Source organism: Drosophila obscura, unplaced genomic scaffold (genome assembly GCF_018151105.1).
Source record: "Drosophila obscura isolate BZ-5 IFL unplaced genomic scaffold, ASM1815110v1 contig_14, whole genome shotgun sequence".
Taxonomy (NCBI): Eukaryota; Metazoa; Arthropoda; class Insecta; order Diptera; family Drosophilidae; genus Drosophila; species Drosophila obscura.
In genome coordinates, this window is record NW_024542724.1 from 743,747 (window position 1) to 758,261 (window position 14,515).

The following is a 14,515-nucleotide window of genomic DNA, read 5'->3' on the forward strand; positions in this document are numbered from 1 at the left end:
CACCAAAAAGTTAGATTATTAAATGCATAACATCCGATTTGAGAAACTAAGGAATGGTTAATGTCTGTCATTGTTGGTTCATCTATTTGTAATAAAATAAAGATATCCCCTAGACAAATTGTATCTTGAAAATTTGCATTTTATTGGGAACCTATTTGTAAAGAGAGTAGCCTAACTAGAGATACATAAGACATACATAAGACATACATACATACTCGTACATGCTGAAAGTAGATTTTGACATTAAATTGAACTAGCTAGAAAAGTCAGGCATTATGGCTCGAAGCTCGAAGATCATCTCGGAGATCCTCAAAGCATACATATATGTATATATAGTAAATATATTCAATCAATATATCGAAGGCGGCTGCACAAGCTAATCAGTCCAACAATCCTCGCCAGCATCGCCGTCCTCCTCGTCGAAGTCCCGCACATTGAAATCCTCGTGGAACAAGTCCTCGCCCTCCTCCGAGGACTCCGACTGTCATCTATGGCCGTTGATGCGCTGCGGCAAGCTGACCACGCCCACACCCTTGGGCGGCCTGGGTATCCGTATGCTGGTCGATGGTCCCGCTCCACTCGAACCCGAACCAGATGCTGATGAAGTCTTTGCGCCCGATGCGAGTGTGTTGCCCGACACACTGGGAATCAGCTGGGCATTCATCATGGACGAGTGCTCGAAGCAATTGCAGCAGAATTTATCACATCGCACCACCATTACAAGTCCAGCCATTAGCCAGATGACCAGACCCGGCCACGAATGAACCGCACAGCCGCTGAACAGGACAACGCCCAGCAGCAGCGACATGCCACACAGCACGGGACTCACGTTGATCACACTGCCCGTGTACTTGGGTATAAATCCCATCATTATGGCCACAATGAACACCCCAATGGCTCCCGTAAACGCAGCCGGTGCCCAGTGCATCAGGAGCCCAGCCACACAGAGAGCAATCCCCAAGGCAATGACCACCAGGGCGAATATGGTCACACGCCAGGAGCTGACAGTGGGCACTCGAACGCTGCGCTCCAAGGGTCCGGCTGTGGTTACCTGTGAGAACGGGAGAAAATGGAATCAGTTGGCTGAGCCAAGCAGCAGTGATTCTGCTTAGATCTTACTTTAATCTTCTCCCGATATTCATCCACAATGGCATCAATGTCCGTTGAGGTGTCCGAATCGCTTTTGTCGAACTTGTCAGGGTACTCAAAGTCCGATGGCTAGAACAAAATAAAGGTATAAATGTTAGTATGAGTAAAAATATACGATAGCATCTATAAAAAATATATGGGATAAACTTTAATATATATTTGCATACACTTTCAGAAGGAAAAACGTTTAAATTTGCTTTAAAAAAACGCTGGAACTCTATCATAATGAGAGGCAAATGTAAGACTGCAATTTTTGAATATTAAATCTAATGACAGTATAGATTGGTTTCTTCCAAAGTAGGGCCCTCTATATCTCTAAAGATGTGAAGAGACATTTAATGTCCGGAGCCTAGAGCCAACAACTATACAATTCGAATTGCTTGGGCATGGCACAGCCAATTGATGCTCGATTTCCTCGCACTATCGAATGGTTAAAAATGGAATGTCTAATAATACAATACAAGGCATATTTTTTCCGCGACTGAGACCTAGAACTAGGTCAAAGCATTCGGCTCAGTCTCCAGCATCAGTTTGCTGTAGCAACGTTTATTGTTTTTGGTTTCTTGGGACCGACTTGTGCGCGTCGCGAATTTTGCTGTTGAATTTTACGGACCAACAAGTAAATTATTTGTAGGATTCTCCAGCCCAAACTCAGCTGCCTAAAGCATTGACACAAAGAGGAAGGCATCAGGTTAGAGACGGAGGCTAGTCAATGACAGAATTAAAGTATCAGTAGCACCCAATTATACAGCCGGATATATAGAACCTTGATGCCTTGATACAAAGAAAACACGTACACTCTATACGCTTTCCGGATAAAGATAACTCACCGGTGGCTCTCCATCCGACAGAATAGTGGACTCCACATCCCTGCCCTCCCGCTGCGGACAGGGCGATGTTGGTTCGCCCAGGAGTAGCCACTCCTTCTCGACTTCCTGCTTGTTCCTTGGCTTCGTCTTGGGCTTCCTTAGGCCACTGTGCTTGGCCAGACTGATGTTCCACAGACTACGTTTGAGGCGACTCGAGCTGGAGGTGGCCGCACTGCTGCAACTGCTGCTCTTGGCAATGGGGGCCGTGGAGAGGCGACTGTACGAGAGTGAGGACTCGCTGCTGGGTTGCATGAACTTGGGCCGGTAGGGGGTATACAGCAGATAGAAGGCACGCAGGAATCCAGCACCCATGTGGCTGGCGGCCAGGGTGTAGCTGAGGTGCTGCAGGGGACAGGCAAAGGCGAGCATGGCGCACAAGCTGCCGGCAATAAAAACAGCCAGCACGGGATTGCCACTCTCCGAGCTCTCGTAGCTGATTTGCTTGGAGAGGATGCGCCACTCCGAAGTGGCCAGCCGCACCACAATCCCATACAGCTCTGGGAAGAGTTCCAGAAAGGCAGCCGAACTGGTGAGCAGGAGCATGCAGGCGGAGGCAGGCACCAGCTTATGGAAGCCACTCTCGTCGAGGATGTTGAACAGAGGCACAGCCACGTACTCCTCGTGGGTTCTATACGAGGGGAGAGCGGGTTAGCCAATGGTTAAGCTTAAGATTGGACACACTCGTACTCACTTGTAGTGCACCACTGTGGAGAGGCATACGGCTGTCAGGAGCAGGGAAACACAGACCAGGGCTGTGATCAGGCTGGATGTGTACCGTCCACTCCGATGCTGTTGCGGCCATTCGCTGGGAAAGCTGTACGTCAGCAGGGCAGTGGCCAGAAAGACCTAGAAAGAGGCACCACAACGTTAGAAGATCCATTTATTGGCCAAAGATTGTCATAAGCCAATAATAAGCATTCGCTGGGCTGGATGCCCTAAGGGTCCTCAACAATTGTTCCTTCGCCTCTGGCAAAGCCTTTTCTTTTACTATCTGACTGGACGCTTTGGGCCATAAAAACAAATACGGATAAAAGAGAAACCCGAACGCGGCACTACGTGTCATAATCAAAAGCCCGTATCCTGTGGCTTCAGCGGCGGTCACGCAATTGCCGCCAGTCACGACACCAAAAATCGATAAAACAAAAGGGAAGAAAAACACTGAGACACGGAGAGACTGGTGGCATAGTGCACTGACCCAGTAACACAGCCAGAGCCAGAGGGGGCGCATAGTATCCACTGCTACTTACACTGCTAATGCCATCGGGCTGGAAGTGGCTATCCGAGGACCAGGCCAACAAATCGCCACGCCACCAGCCAACGGCGCTGAGGATTGCATTCAAGCCGAACATCCCGAGTGTCATGATGAGGCTGAAGGCTTTCGAGTGCTGTGAATGACAATATGGTAATGCAGTGAGTGCAGGGTGCCAGATATAGGGGAAGACTAGAGAGCACTTACCTCCAGGCCCAGCATGAACATTCCAGTGACGAGAAAGACGACAGAGACACCTAAAACATCCGGCCAGGGCTCGTTCGTGGGTGCATTGCGGCCCAAAATGAGTATCCTGGCCAAGCCGCCAGTCATGGCATCCAGACAGGCACTCAGTGTCCTTGCCAGCGCTGCACAGGCACACATGGCCGCCAAAGCATCCAGCCATATGGCCAGAAAAAGGCAGCCAAAGTCAAATTTGTTGGTGGCCCGAACATATGGCATTTGTAGGCTACGCAGACTCGTCTTACAGCGGGCTTTGAATGCGAAAAAACATAGAATTTAATCTGCATACGAGTAACAACAATGGTCTCTCACTCACCTGACATTGTCCCATAGAGTGTCGCCAGCAGGGCACCAAAGAGCATGCTCGGTGCAGAGGCCTCATTGTAGACAATCAAATAGGAGATGATGGAGGTGCCCAGGGCCAGGCGAGCCCCACTGCCACTGCAGAGCACATCGAGCAGGCTGCCAGGATAAAAGGAGAGGCCGTTAAGTCAGCAAATTAAATGTAATTGCCAAAAGTCTTCCCAAGATGAATACGAAATCATGCAAATTACGAGCGGCTTTGCTTGTGCTTAAGTTGGCTTTGCATACAACACTTGTCTCTTGTGGGTACAAATTAATGTTTGTGGTCTACGAAATTGTACAGCTTTAGACGCGAGCATGGGCGCATTTTGAATGGTCTTTATAATATAATATATATTTCTAATATATACTCTTGATCAGCATCAATAGCTGAGTCGATAAAGCTATGTCTGTGCAATAACTAGCGGTCATGCATATTCTTTTGCCATCTCTCGTGACAAGTGTCATTAAATTCCTGGTTTGCCTATCCTATTTAAATCCCCTTACTTCCCACATTAACTAGCAATTCAATTTGTCCCCTTTGCGAACAGCGTTACCAGGAGACATAGAAAGATATAGCATGCGGCAGTCATATGCCACGAAACTAATACCAGCGCTTACGTATAATTATATATAATTAAAATATATTGTATAGGCTACATAAATCATAGGATCGCACATTTATATGTATAATGAATATGTATCGGGTGTACAAGTGAGCCGCGGCTCTTGCTGCGGCTCACAAAGTTCCCGCTCCTTTGATCATCAACATCAGCCTGGGTTCCGCGCGTAACAAGCTTCGGCTTGGCGTCGCATGGGCCACTTGATGGTGCAGTCATTGCATATCAACGTCCAGACAAAGGAGAAAACATAAAAATAAATAAATACTATCTGTATTCCTTTTATCCACTAGAAGTTAATTCGTAATTGATGTTCTACAAATGTTGCATACATATACATATGTACATAAATATCATCCAAAAATACGATGTGTATTTCGTCATACCAATCGAATCTATATATGGTTAGGGGTTCCCCCATAAGTTCGCCATACAAAACTTGCTCAAGTCACTTTTTCAGCGTTTGTTGGTCACGTACTCAACTGAAACGTGAAATCCCACATATGCAAAGACCGAAAGACAGACAGATGCATACATAGATGTATAGACAGGAAGATAGATAGAAAGGCAGACAGACAATCAGGCAAATTGAGGAGGGGGGGACTTGATGTGTTGGTTATTTATTTACTTTGGCATACGGTTGCTCTACTTGCGGTTTAGCAGCGACTAAATATAGAAACAAACTAGAAATAGAATGCGCAAAATGTAGGTACCAGAATGGATTACAGAGTGAACGAACATGTAATGTTTAGTACTGTCATTAAATAAATACAACCCTCACTCCCACAAGCTTTTCCTTCATGGGAAGGCCACACAATCACTCCTCCTTTCCACAAAATGCCCACACAATCTCCCCCAGAAACCCCACACAACGTCCACATTTCTTTAGAGGCTCAAACAATATTTCCTTCCCTTAGAAGACTACACCATCAGAGAGCCAAAAAAAAAGCTCTCCTTTCCACCAGAAGCCAAGGATCCTATTAGCAGCCAGTCATGCAATTAGGATAATCGGGCTGCTTAAAATATGCACGAAATGTACATATAATTACAATCAACACAAAATTGGCAAAGGAGAGCAGTTCGAGGCTCAAGGGGTCTCGTCTCTGAGGGAGTATCAATTTCCATGGCATAATGTCACCAGGATATGCCCGGGACAGGGGCACAGCATTCAAATGAGTCATGGCTGCTGAGGGAGGTCTCGGCGGTCTCCGAGAGCAAACAGTTTCCAGTTTCCTTTCTCGCATCTCCTCTCCCCTTTCTGCTAATTTTGCACACATTTTTCCTCAGTTTCCCTCATCATCAGCCTCAACATTGTCAGCTTGGCGCCAAAAAATTACCAGGCACATATTAGCATTGCCCTTTCTGTTTTGCTCTGTGTGTGTGTGTGTGTGTGTGTCTTTGTGGTTGTGTGGTTGCGTGGTTGTGGTTTGGCTGCCGGTTCTCCTTGTGGGTGTTCCTTTCTGTTTGCTCAACCACAACAATCATGTCCAGGCAAAGGTGACGGAGTCTTCACGTCACATTGCTTAATCAACTGAACTTTGTCACTTGGTTTACAATTTCAATGCTCGTATAATATTCTTTCTTGAGGAAATTTAAGTGAAATGAGTGATCAATGAGTAAATATTTACGCAAATGTTTATGTTTGCAAGGGCAAACCAAAATTTAATGGTAATTGCTTTTTATTTTATTTTATGAGCTTAGATGCTCAATAAATATCAGGCCGAGAAATTTTATATTTCTCCAAATTGTTTTGACCGAAAATAAGTTGAATTTCAATAATTAGTCTTATTGTTCAACTAACTGATCAACGACTAAATAAGTGGGTCTGGATGTGCACAAAGAAAGGTCTCTAAAAAGAGCTAATTCCAATTAGCTAATAAACAAGTGAGAAACAGACAGTAACAGATTAATTTGTGGTTGATTTGGTAGAGTTAGTGAAAAATCTCGAAGATTTCTGTAACAAGATATCCATTTTATTGTTTGAAACTTTTTTAAGGCGATAAATATTGGTATAGCTGGGGAAATAGGGGAAACTCTCGACAGAGTTTACAATCAATCGTTGTGAGTACAAGAAAGAAACAATTCTAGCTTAAAAAGCAATCGAAACGTTTGGAGTCGCACCACACGTGCTGCGACACAACGAGTATAATACCATGAACTCATTTTATAAATGAAGCTTGATATGCGTATTAATCCTAAAAGTATGCACTCAAAATATGTTTCCCTAAAATTAATAGTAAATATTTTAAAAGGGGTTCTTTATTCTGGCCTTAAATAATGATCCGATCGGTATGTGTTTCTGCAATCAAGTAGATATGCTCATTCCTAATGATTCTGCCCTTACGAAATGATTTCTTCTATACGATTTGAAAAAACCCCTGTAATATTTGAGTACTGGGTCAATTTGGAACACTTTTGAACGCAGCATTCCCTCTGGGTCAATGTTTTAATATTAACTAGATTATATTTAAATCATTAATAGTGGCCACCGGCTATCAACTCCAAATAAAATATTAATTGATATTTATGAGCTTGGATTCTAAATAAAGTAGCAAACAAAATATTAAAGCCAACTTACAAATATAGTTCTGTCCATGAAAGAAAAGGTCAAGCGCGAGTTCATAGATGAGACAAAACATATTTTAATAAATTATAAAACCATCTCTGAATTTCCATCTGTTTTAAGAGCCAAGAAACCCCCACATATGTATGATGTATGTATGATCCATCAAGTATGCGCACTGTGGGACGTTTTGGCCTCAAGGCAACATCGTGAGTAGCCCTAGATATAGGCGAAACCCTTTGCCAGCCAGTGCGACGCCGAAAGCACAAACAGAAAACAGAAAACAAAAACCAAAAAACAAAAGAAGAAGAAAAACAACCAAAGACAACGCCAAGGAAATCCCACACACTTGGCAATCAAAAATCAATTTATTGATTGCACGAATATCAAAAATATCAGCCAGTGGATAAGTCATAATACCATTCAGATATGGAGCAGGGGCTGTGGTCCCTGCTTTATCTATATCGTGTACAAATACTGTGTGGATATGTGGGGATTCCTACCTGCCACTCGACATTGTCGTTGTGGTTTGTTCTGGCTGTTCGTACTGCTCCAATGGTTTCCGTTTTTGTGTTGGCAATCGGCCAGACTTAAAATGTAATTTGCTGATGCACTTTCTTGATGGTGGAGGGCATTTTTAGAATCAGCTAAAGCTATAACCAGCCGATCTTCGATTCGTTAAGGCACTTGACACTTGAATTTTCACAATTGATTTTGAGTTGCGGCTATGAACGTTGGCTTTTAATTAGCCACTTTACTGGCTGACATGGCCGACGGTTTTTAGTGCCTTGACACGTTACCTGGGCAACAATCGACAACCCAACCACGACGTACAACCACCGTTCGCCCAAATTGGCAGCAATCCACTGAATGCTCACTTGAAGCTTTTCCCCCATGGCATGGGCCGAGAAAGCTTTTCCCCGAACCGCACGCACAGCTGTGTCCGATTCGGATTCGTATTGAGAACTGTCCTGCGCACTGAAGGTTGTTTACGTTTACGTTTACAGTTGGTTGGGCCTTGAGTTTTGCTCTTTGATGGGGCGGGACACTGCACATGCTTTGGGGTTTGGGGATGCAGGGGAAGCTCTCTATGGGGAGAAGTAGGGTCATTGCTTTTGATGCTCCTCAAGTGTTGGCCCAAGTGCAATCTTTCTGCATAGTTAATGGATGGTTTTTTGTATGCATTTCCTCCAGTTTGTTTTTCGGTGTTTCCTTGAGATGTTTAATTTGTTTGCGTTCTAGGATTAACAAAATGAAATTTCCTTTGAGTTAAAAATAAGCAAATAAAAGGCAAATACATCCAAATGTAATAATGATTTAATAAATAAACTTAAAGAAGTATAATACTATTAAATAAACATTAATGCTAATAAAAATGCCAATATTCAATAAAATTCAAACAAAAACATGCTTTAAATCAGATATGTGTGTTAATTTATGAATTCCTTTAAGAATTCTCATAAATATTAAATTGGTTCTATATCGAGAAAATCTGGTTTGATTTCCACTTAAGAGCGTTTTTCTGGAACTGTCACTTTGTGTACAAGCAAACAAATTATAATAAAAAATTAATCGAAATTAAACTAGAAATTCCAAATTAATTATCTATATACATACATACATATTTTCACACAAATGTCAATAAATTAAACATACAATTCCCATGTCTGAAAGTCTCACTGGTATGATTGTATTTTTGTTTGCTCTGCCCAATAAAAGCCAAAGAATATCTTCACCAAAGCTGCTAGGTCTGGCATTTACCTGGCAAATCGACCTTGACTTATCGAGGCAGTGTGCAAGTGACACCCCCATGGGTTGTGCGAAAATATGAAGCCAAGAAGGCAATCAAGCTAAAGCAGAAACCTTGTGGCAATCAAGGGGATAAACACATATGTATACTAGAAGATAAAGCGCATATAATTAAATGAAATCGAATCGAATCGAGAGTGTTCTACTACTATTTCCAGTGAAAGGGTAAACCAGTCTTCATTTATCTAGATTCTAGAACGAAACAAGTTTCAAACGGAAAACAATCGCCATAGCCAGCCACACTCATAAAAATCAAACACTAATTTAATTTGAATGTGTCCACTACAGTGGAGTGTCTTTCTGTCAGCTCTGGACTTGGATTTGAATAGGCATTGGAGGCATTGGAGTAGCTGTGTTTTTTTAGAGGCTGTGCTACTTTTTGACTGCCGTCAGCACTCATCTCATCAAATCAACGACTCCAAAAGTCCGACCGACCTTCCGCACAACTTTAGCTGGCACTGTGGGATAAATTTGTCAGTTGTTTGGCCTTTTTACTTATGATTTGTTTGGTAATTCAATTAAAAACCCATTTGCCGGTCGAGGGTCTCACAAAGGCTAACTTGTCGGGTCTATAAATAATATTTTTGGGTGAAATTCAGAGATATTTTAGGCGAGCAATGTGTGATGGCTGGTGCCCTGATTTATGTGTGATTTATTTAACCAAGAAACCAACACATCTGTTGTCTAAGCTCGAGACATGAGTTTGCTTACAATATTTTACAACTGTCTGTGGGCATGACAAATGTTTGCCCCCAAGACTTTAGAGCGTTTATGCTAATTGAATTCAAAGGCAGAAACAATATAATCAAAATTCAATGTCATGCCAACATCACACTTTTTTTCTTTTCATTATCAGCGATGTTTTTTTTTTGTTTAGAGGCTTTGGGAATGTGGCCCAATCAAATCGGAAGTTGTTGGTCAGGTTCCACAGAAGTCTTATGAAAAGCAACCGCCAAGATTGAGTTATTGGATTTGGGTTTGCTATGGATATTGTTGTAATATTAAGATCTTTAAATTTTTTGATCTAGGAATATCAAGCCACTCCCCAACATTGGCTTGCTTTCATTTTAAGAGTGTTTTCGATTGACAAAAACTAAAATCTTCGACCAGACAGACTAAAGCTTCTCCAATAAAATGTGGAATTCCCATTATGCAATCCAGTTTTCGACTACAAAATTTATTTGGTTCTAATAATGACCAGACAGTCTTAAGATGACTAGACTGTGACTAGAATTTACATATATTAAAGCTTTAAAGAATATTAATAGCATTGTTAAGGAATAAATACATACATACATATATACATACGTCATGCATATAGTCTAGAATTAATGCATCCTTTTTCTTATAATTATTTATGCAATCTTCTTTAAAGTGTTAGAGATAACCAAAAAAAAAACCAAGATACCATTTTATTATGTATACACTTGCCCACACTGGACTTCTTTGAACCTACTCAATTCTGGCATCCTGATGTGCTTGTCCAATCAATTTTAATTAATTCTTGGTTATTATAGTCAATTAAATTATATCTATTCACTTCCCTTAAGGATTCTTAATAATAGTTTCCTTTGGTGCCTTTTAAATACTGATTTCCAATTTCCTCCTACATACCACAAAGCGGATTAACTACCTGTTCATAACTTCCCCAAGATTAAAGAGCACCAAAGAATGAAACCAGACTGTTCTCCACTCCACAACGCAATAACACACCAGCAACAATACGAGTATGTTCTGCTCAAAGAGAATCGCCCCCAAGCGTTTTTAAATCTTCAAATAACCAAGGAAAACATCAAACAGAACGCAAAGTTGAAAAACGCAATTCAAGTAAGTTCCAATTAGCACGTCGCAAATGGAGATTTCTAAGAGTCTGGCAAATGTTTACGGTAGCCATAACCCCCTCCCCATCCCATCCAAAAGCCACGACCTTGAGGGTGTTAGAAGATTTGCCAATAATTATCGTGCTCCTTATTATTGTCAAAATAAATCATAATTAATAACCCGTGTGTGTGCCCATGCAATTCTAATCAAATGGGCCATCATCAGCAAAAAATGAAGTTTTAGGAAACCAAATGAAAGAAATATATACGCAATACATACATATGTATTCATAGAAATATATAGACAAGTCACAGTAATAAAAAAAAAACACGTTGAAAACACGTTCGTTTTTCGGACCTCTGGCCGGAAGTTAGATGGTGGATCGAAACGAGAATTCTATGGGGTCTCTCAGAGATCTAAGAGGTAAGGAAGTAAAATAGGTTAATGCTTGTATCGGCTCGGTGCGGCGCTTAGCGACGTGGCCGTCTTCCAACTGAGTTACGTTCATGCTGGTCCGGTGGTTCTAACGGGTTTTTCAGCGAAGGCTACCCGTTGATTCATTTGCGATTGTCTTGGCCAATCTCCGTGTTTATGGATTAGACAGAGTTCAGCATATTTTCGGCGTTCGGTCAACAGGGCACGAGGTTAAATTTTCGAAAAGGAAATAACAATTTTTTCAGACATGCGCCACCGGCACCTGGCCGAATTTGATAGCATACGAGTAGAACAAATAATACTCGTAGAATTTTGTTATTTCTTGACCATAATTATTGCGGAAATTGTCGAACGATGAATTGTGGTTTTGTTGTTGAACAGTCATTAGGGGTTTGGGTTTATTTTTTTTATAACTAAAATTGCTTCCCATTTTTGTTTTCGGTTGCCTTTGGGTCTCACTTTCAGTAGTAAGTTTCCTCCGTATAATAGTGAATCTCTTTCGGAAGCTTTGTACATTCCTTCGGTGGAAATTCCCTTCTCTTAGCCCTTAGCCCTTCTCTTTATATATTTTTTTCGGCAACAGTATTACCCTTAAGTACAATGTACATTTGTAGATCTTACGATTAACTTAGTATAGTACGTATGCCCAAAAAAGGGGTCTAAAAAGGTCCAAAACGCTAAGTAAATAGTGATCTCAGTACTAGACTAAATACTCATAAATGAATACACAAACAGATAAATATCGTTATACTGAAATTCAAGACATTTATAAGATTTAATTTGAGCTATTAAAGCAATGATTAAGCAAGTTAACTATGATATTATAGTATATGACGTATAAGACCGTTTTTAGATGCATTTCAATAATTTGCAACAAGTAACAATTTTTGATAGACTTTTGACTATTTATTTGATTTAAATAGTTCATTTAAATAGTTACTTATTCTAACGACATTTACTGTTTACGTTACGTTAGGTTTATTACGTTTTCTAGGCAGACAGCTGTGAAGTCCCTACAGATGTTTATTCTTTGTACACTCTTTGGCTAAACAACCACCAAAGCATATTTGAAGCAACAGCTGATTGTCTCTCTCTCTCCCGCCTTTTTGTGTTCCTTGCTCTCACAGCTTGCCAATGCGCAGGCGCCCGAAACGTCAGACAAGCGACAAGCAAAGGGAAACGAAGACAAAGCGAAAAGCAGTCGAAAAATATAAATAAGCGAACAAATAAAACGAGACAGACACAAAAAGAATGCCCGAAAGTCATACGTAAATCGATTTGCATATTTTGGTAATTAATTCAATCGATTAGGCGATGCCGGCTAAACCGTAACTTAAACGATCAACAATTACAGAAACGTAGTACATTTTAGTGTAACAAAAAACGGAAAAAAATCAATTGAACAACACAACGAATATTTTTTTTTACCAAAAGACCAAAACGAGAGTGAAAATGAGAGAGAAGGAATTGATTCCATTTGTGGTATTTTTTTTTGGATTGTGCAAAGTTCGAAATTAACCTTACACATTTTTATAAGTTTTTTGACCCATGGAGCGCCGGCCAAGCTTCTTGTTAAAAATGCAAATGAAAATCTAGAAAACGCACGTACACAAAACAAACGATATCAAAATCAAGCAACAAATTTGCGTATTATTATTATGCAATCCAAAGATGTGACGAAATCGTTAAGAATGGCCAACAAATATCATTTCAATCAATTAACATAACCTGTTTTTATGCTACAAACAGAAAGAAACATCCAAAGAGCAAAGTACGTTGAGAGAGAGAGAGAGGGGCGCGCAAGAGAACCATGTTGCGGCAAAACAAGGAGCGACAAGCGACAGAGAGAGGATAACTGGATCCAGGGTGTATAAATATACATACCATACCTTCACGGAACCCAAAAATATAACATTTAAGCAAATTTATGTGCTGTCCGACTTTCTTCTTGTTTCGGGCAAATGCGACTTATAAAATACATGCATATATCAGCATCAGTAGTCGGAGATTTTGAGGGGAAAGTGAACCAGAGTATAAGAAGTTGAGCTCCATAGTACGATTGTTATAATGACCATGTGATTAATGCCGGCATTTCGCTTTCAATTTCACTCTCCTCTCCCATCACTTAACAGTGCACTGTTGTGTTGTCGGCATGCAAGAGAGACCTTACAGCTTGTGTGACACTGTAAAGCGTCTAGCTTGTATTGCATTCTGTTTTATGTATGTAGTTCTATTAAGATTGTATGATATTTAATTATACACAATACTTGTGAGTCATATTTTGATATGACTTTGAAAGCAAGTTGAAGAGGTAGTCGAAACGCTAAGCCCCCCCAAATCTAGGCACAGCTCCTCCAAAATCTCCTTTGCGAAGGCCACAAGAAAATTTAGGAGGACTATGGTATCAGAAATTATAGAAATATCTAAATAGTTCATACTTATTTCTGCTTATATATTTGTCCTCAAATATGAGAAAATCAATGAAGAGTTTTTATTTAGTGTCATACATGCCTAAGATTATGTTAGCATGACTTTTACATGTGTAAAACATTTCTTATCAGACGAGAGTAAAAGAGAAACAAATAATGCTTTCCAGCTGTAAATATATTCGTGTGAAAAATTCCCAAAAGCTCATCTGTATGATTCTGAGATATGTATCTTAAAATACATATGTACATAAAGCTCACCTTTCTTCAGATGAAATTTGTAGGACTGACTAATTATAATATCACTTTAATATTGTCATAATTAAGGCTAACCGCCTCATAAAGTTGTTAGATCAAATTTAAATTCGCTTTAATGGGAATGCACTCAAGTAATTACATTTTTATGCTTAGCAAACGGATCTTAAAGTTAATTAGTATTCTCCGAGACTTCGTCTCCGTTCCGTCCTTCTGATGCAGCTGCTGATAAATGTACAAGACAACAGCAGAAATATAAACCTTACACTACTGCACTTAGCAGCATAAATCTCAATTCATTTTCATGTCCAATGAGAAACAATTAGGCAAACTGCAAACCATAGCAAAATGCAACAATAAAAAGGCAGAAATAAATTAATAGCGTAAAGCGAAACGCAGCTAAAAGCAACATAAGATTAAAAAACAACAAACAGTAGACGAGAGAAAGATTTTGATGGGGAGACGAAGCTTTTGATACGCTAGCAGGATGATCGTTTCCGTTGAAAATATATGAATGATATAGTCATCCAATTCTTATGAAATGCCATTTCGTTCTATTTGTTTGATTATCTTAAAAAAAAAAACAGTTTCCTCCACTACGAATTATTTCTGCCACATTATTATTTTATCAGAAAAACAAAGAGTCTGGAAAAAAAAGTCCGATCCGAAACTGAGGAATTTCTTTAATTTTCCTTGGCGAAAATCATTTCCAAATCGTAACATGTTCACTACTA

At 40.4% G+C, this 14,515-nt stretch overlaps 1 protein-coding gene across 1 annotated transcript; it reads right to left on the reverse strand.

The window, feature by feature from the left end:
* Positions 1-127: 127 nt before the first annotated feature.
* On the reverse strand, positions 128-7,892 carry LOC111075460. The gene is made up of 8 exons (XM_041596279.1): positions 7,539-7,892; positions 3,827-3,972; positions 3,475-3,761; positions 3,266-3,403; positions 2,710-2,864; positions 1,980-2,646; positions 1,120-1,218; positions 128-1,051 (listed from the first exon to the last, which is right to left on the reverse strand). Exons 1-8 carry the CDS (start codon positions 7,550-7,552, stop codon positions 485-487), a joined length of 2,073 nt encoding a protein of 690 aa, XP_041452213.1. The 5' UTR covers positions 7,553-7,892; the 3' UTR covers positions 128-484.
* Between the last annotated feature and the right edge of the window lie 6,623 nt (positions 7,893-14,515).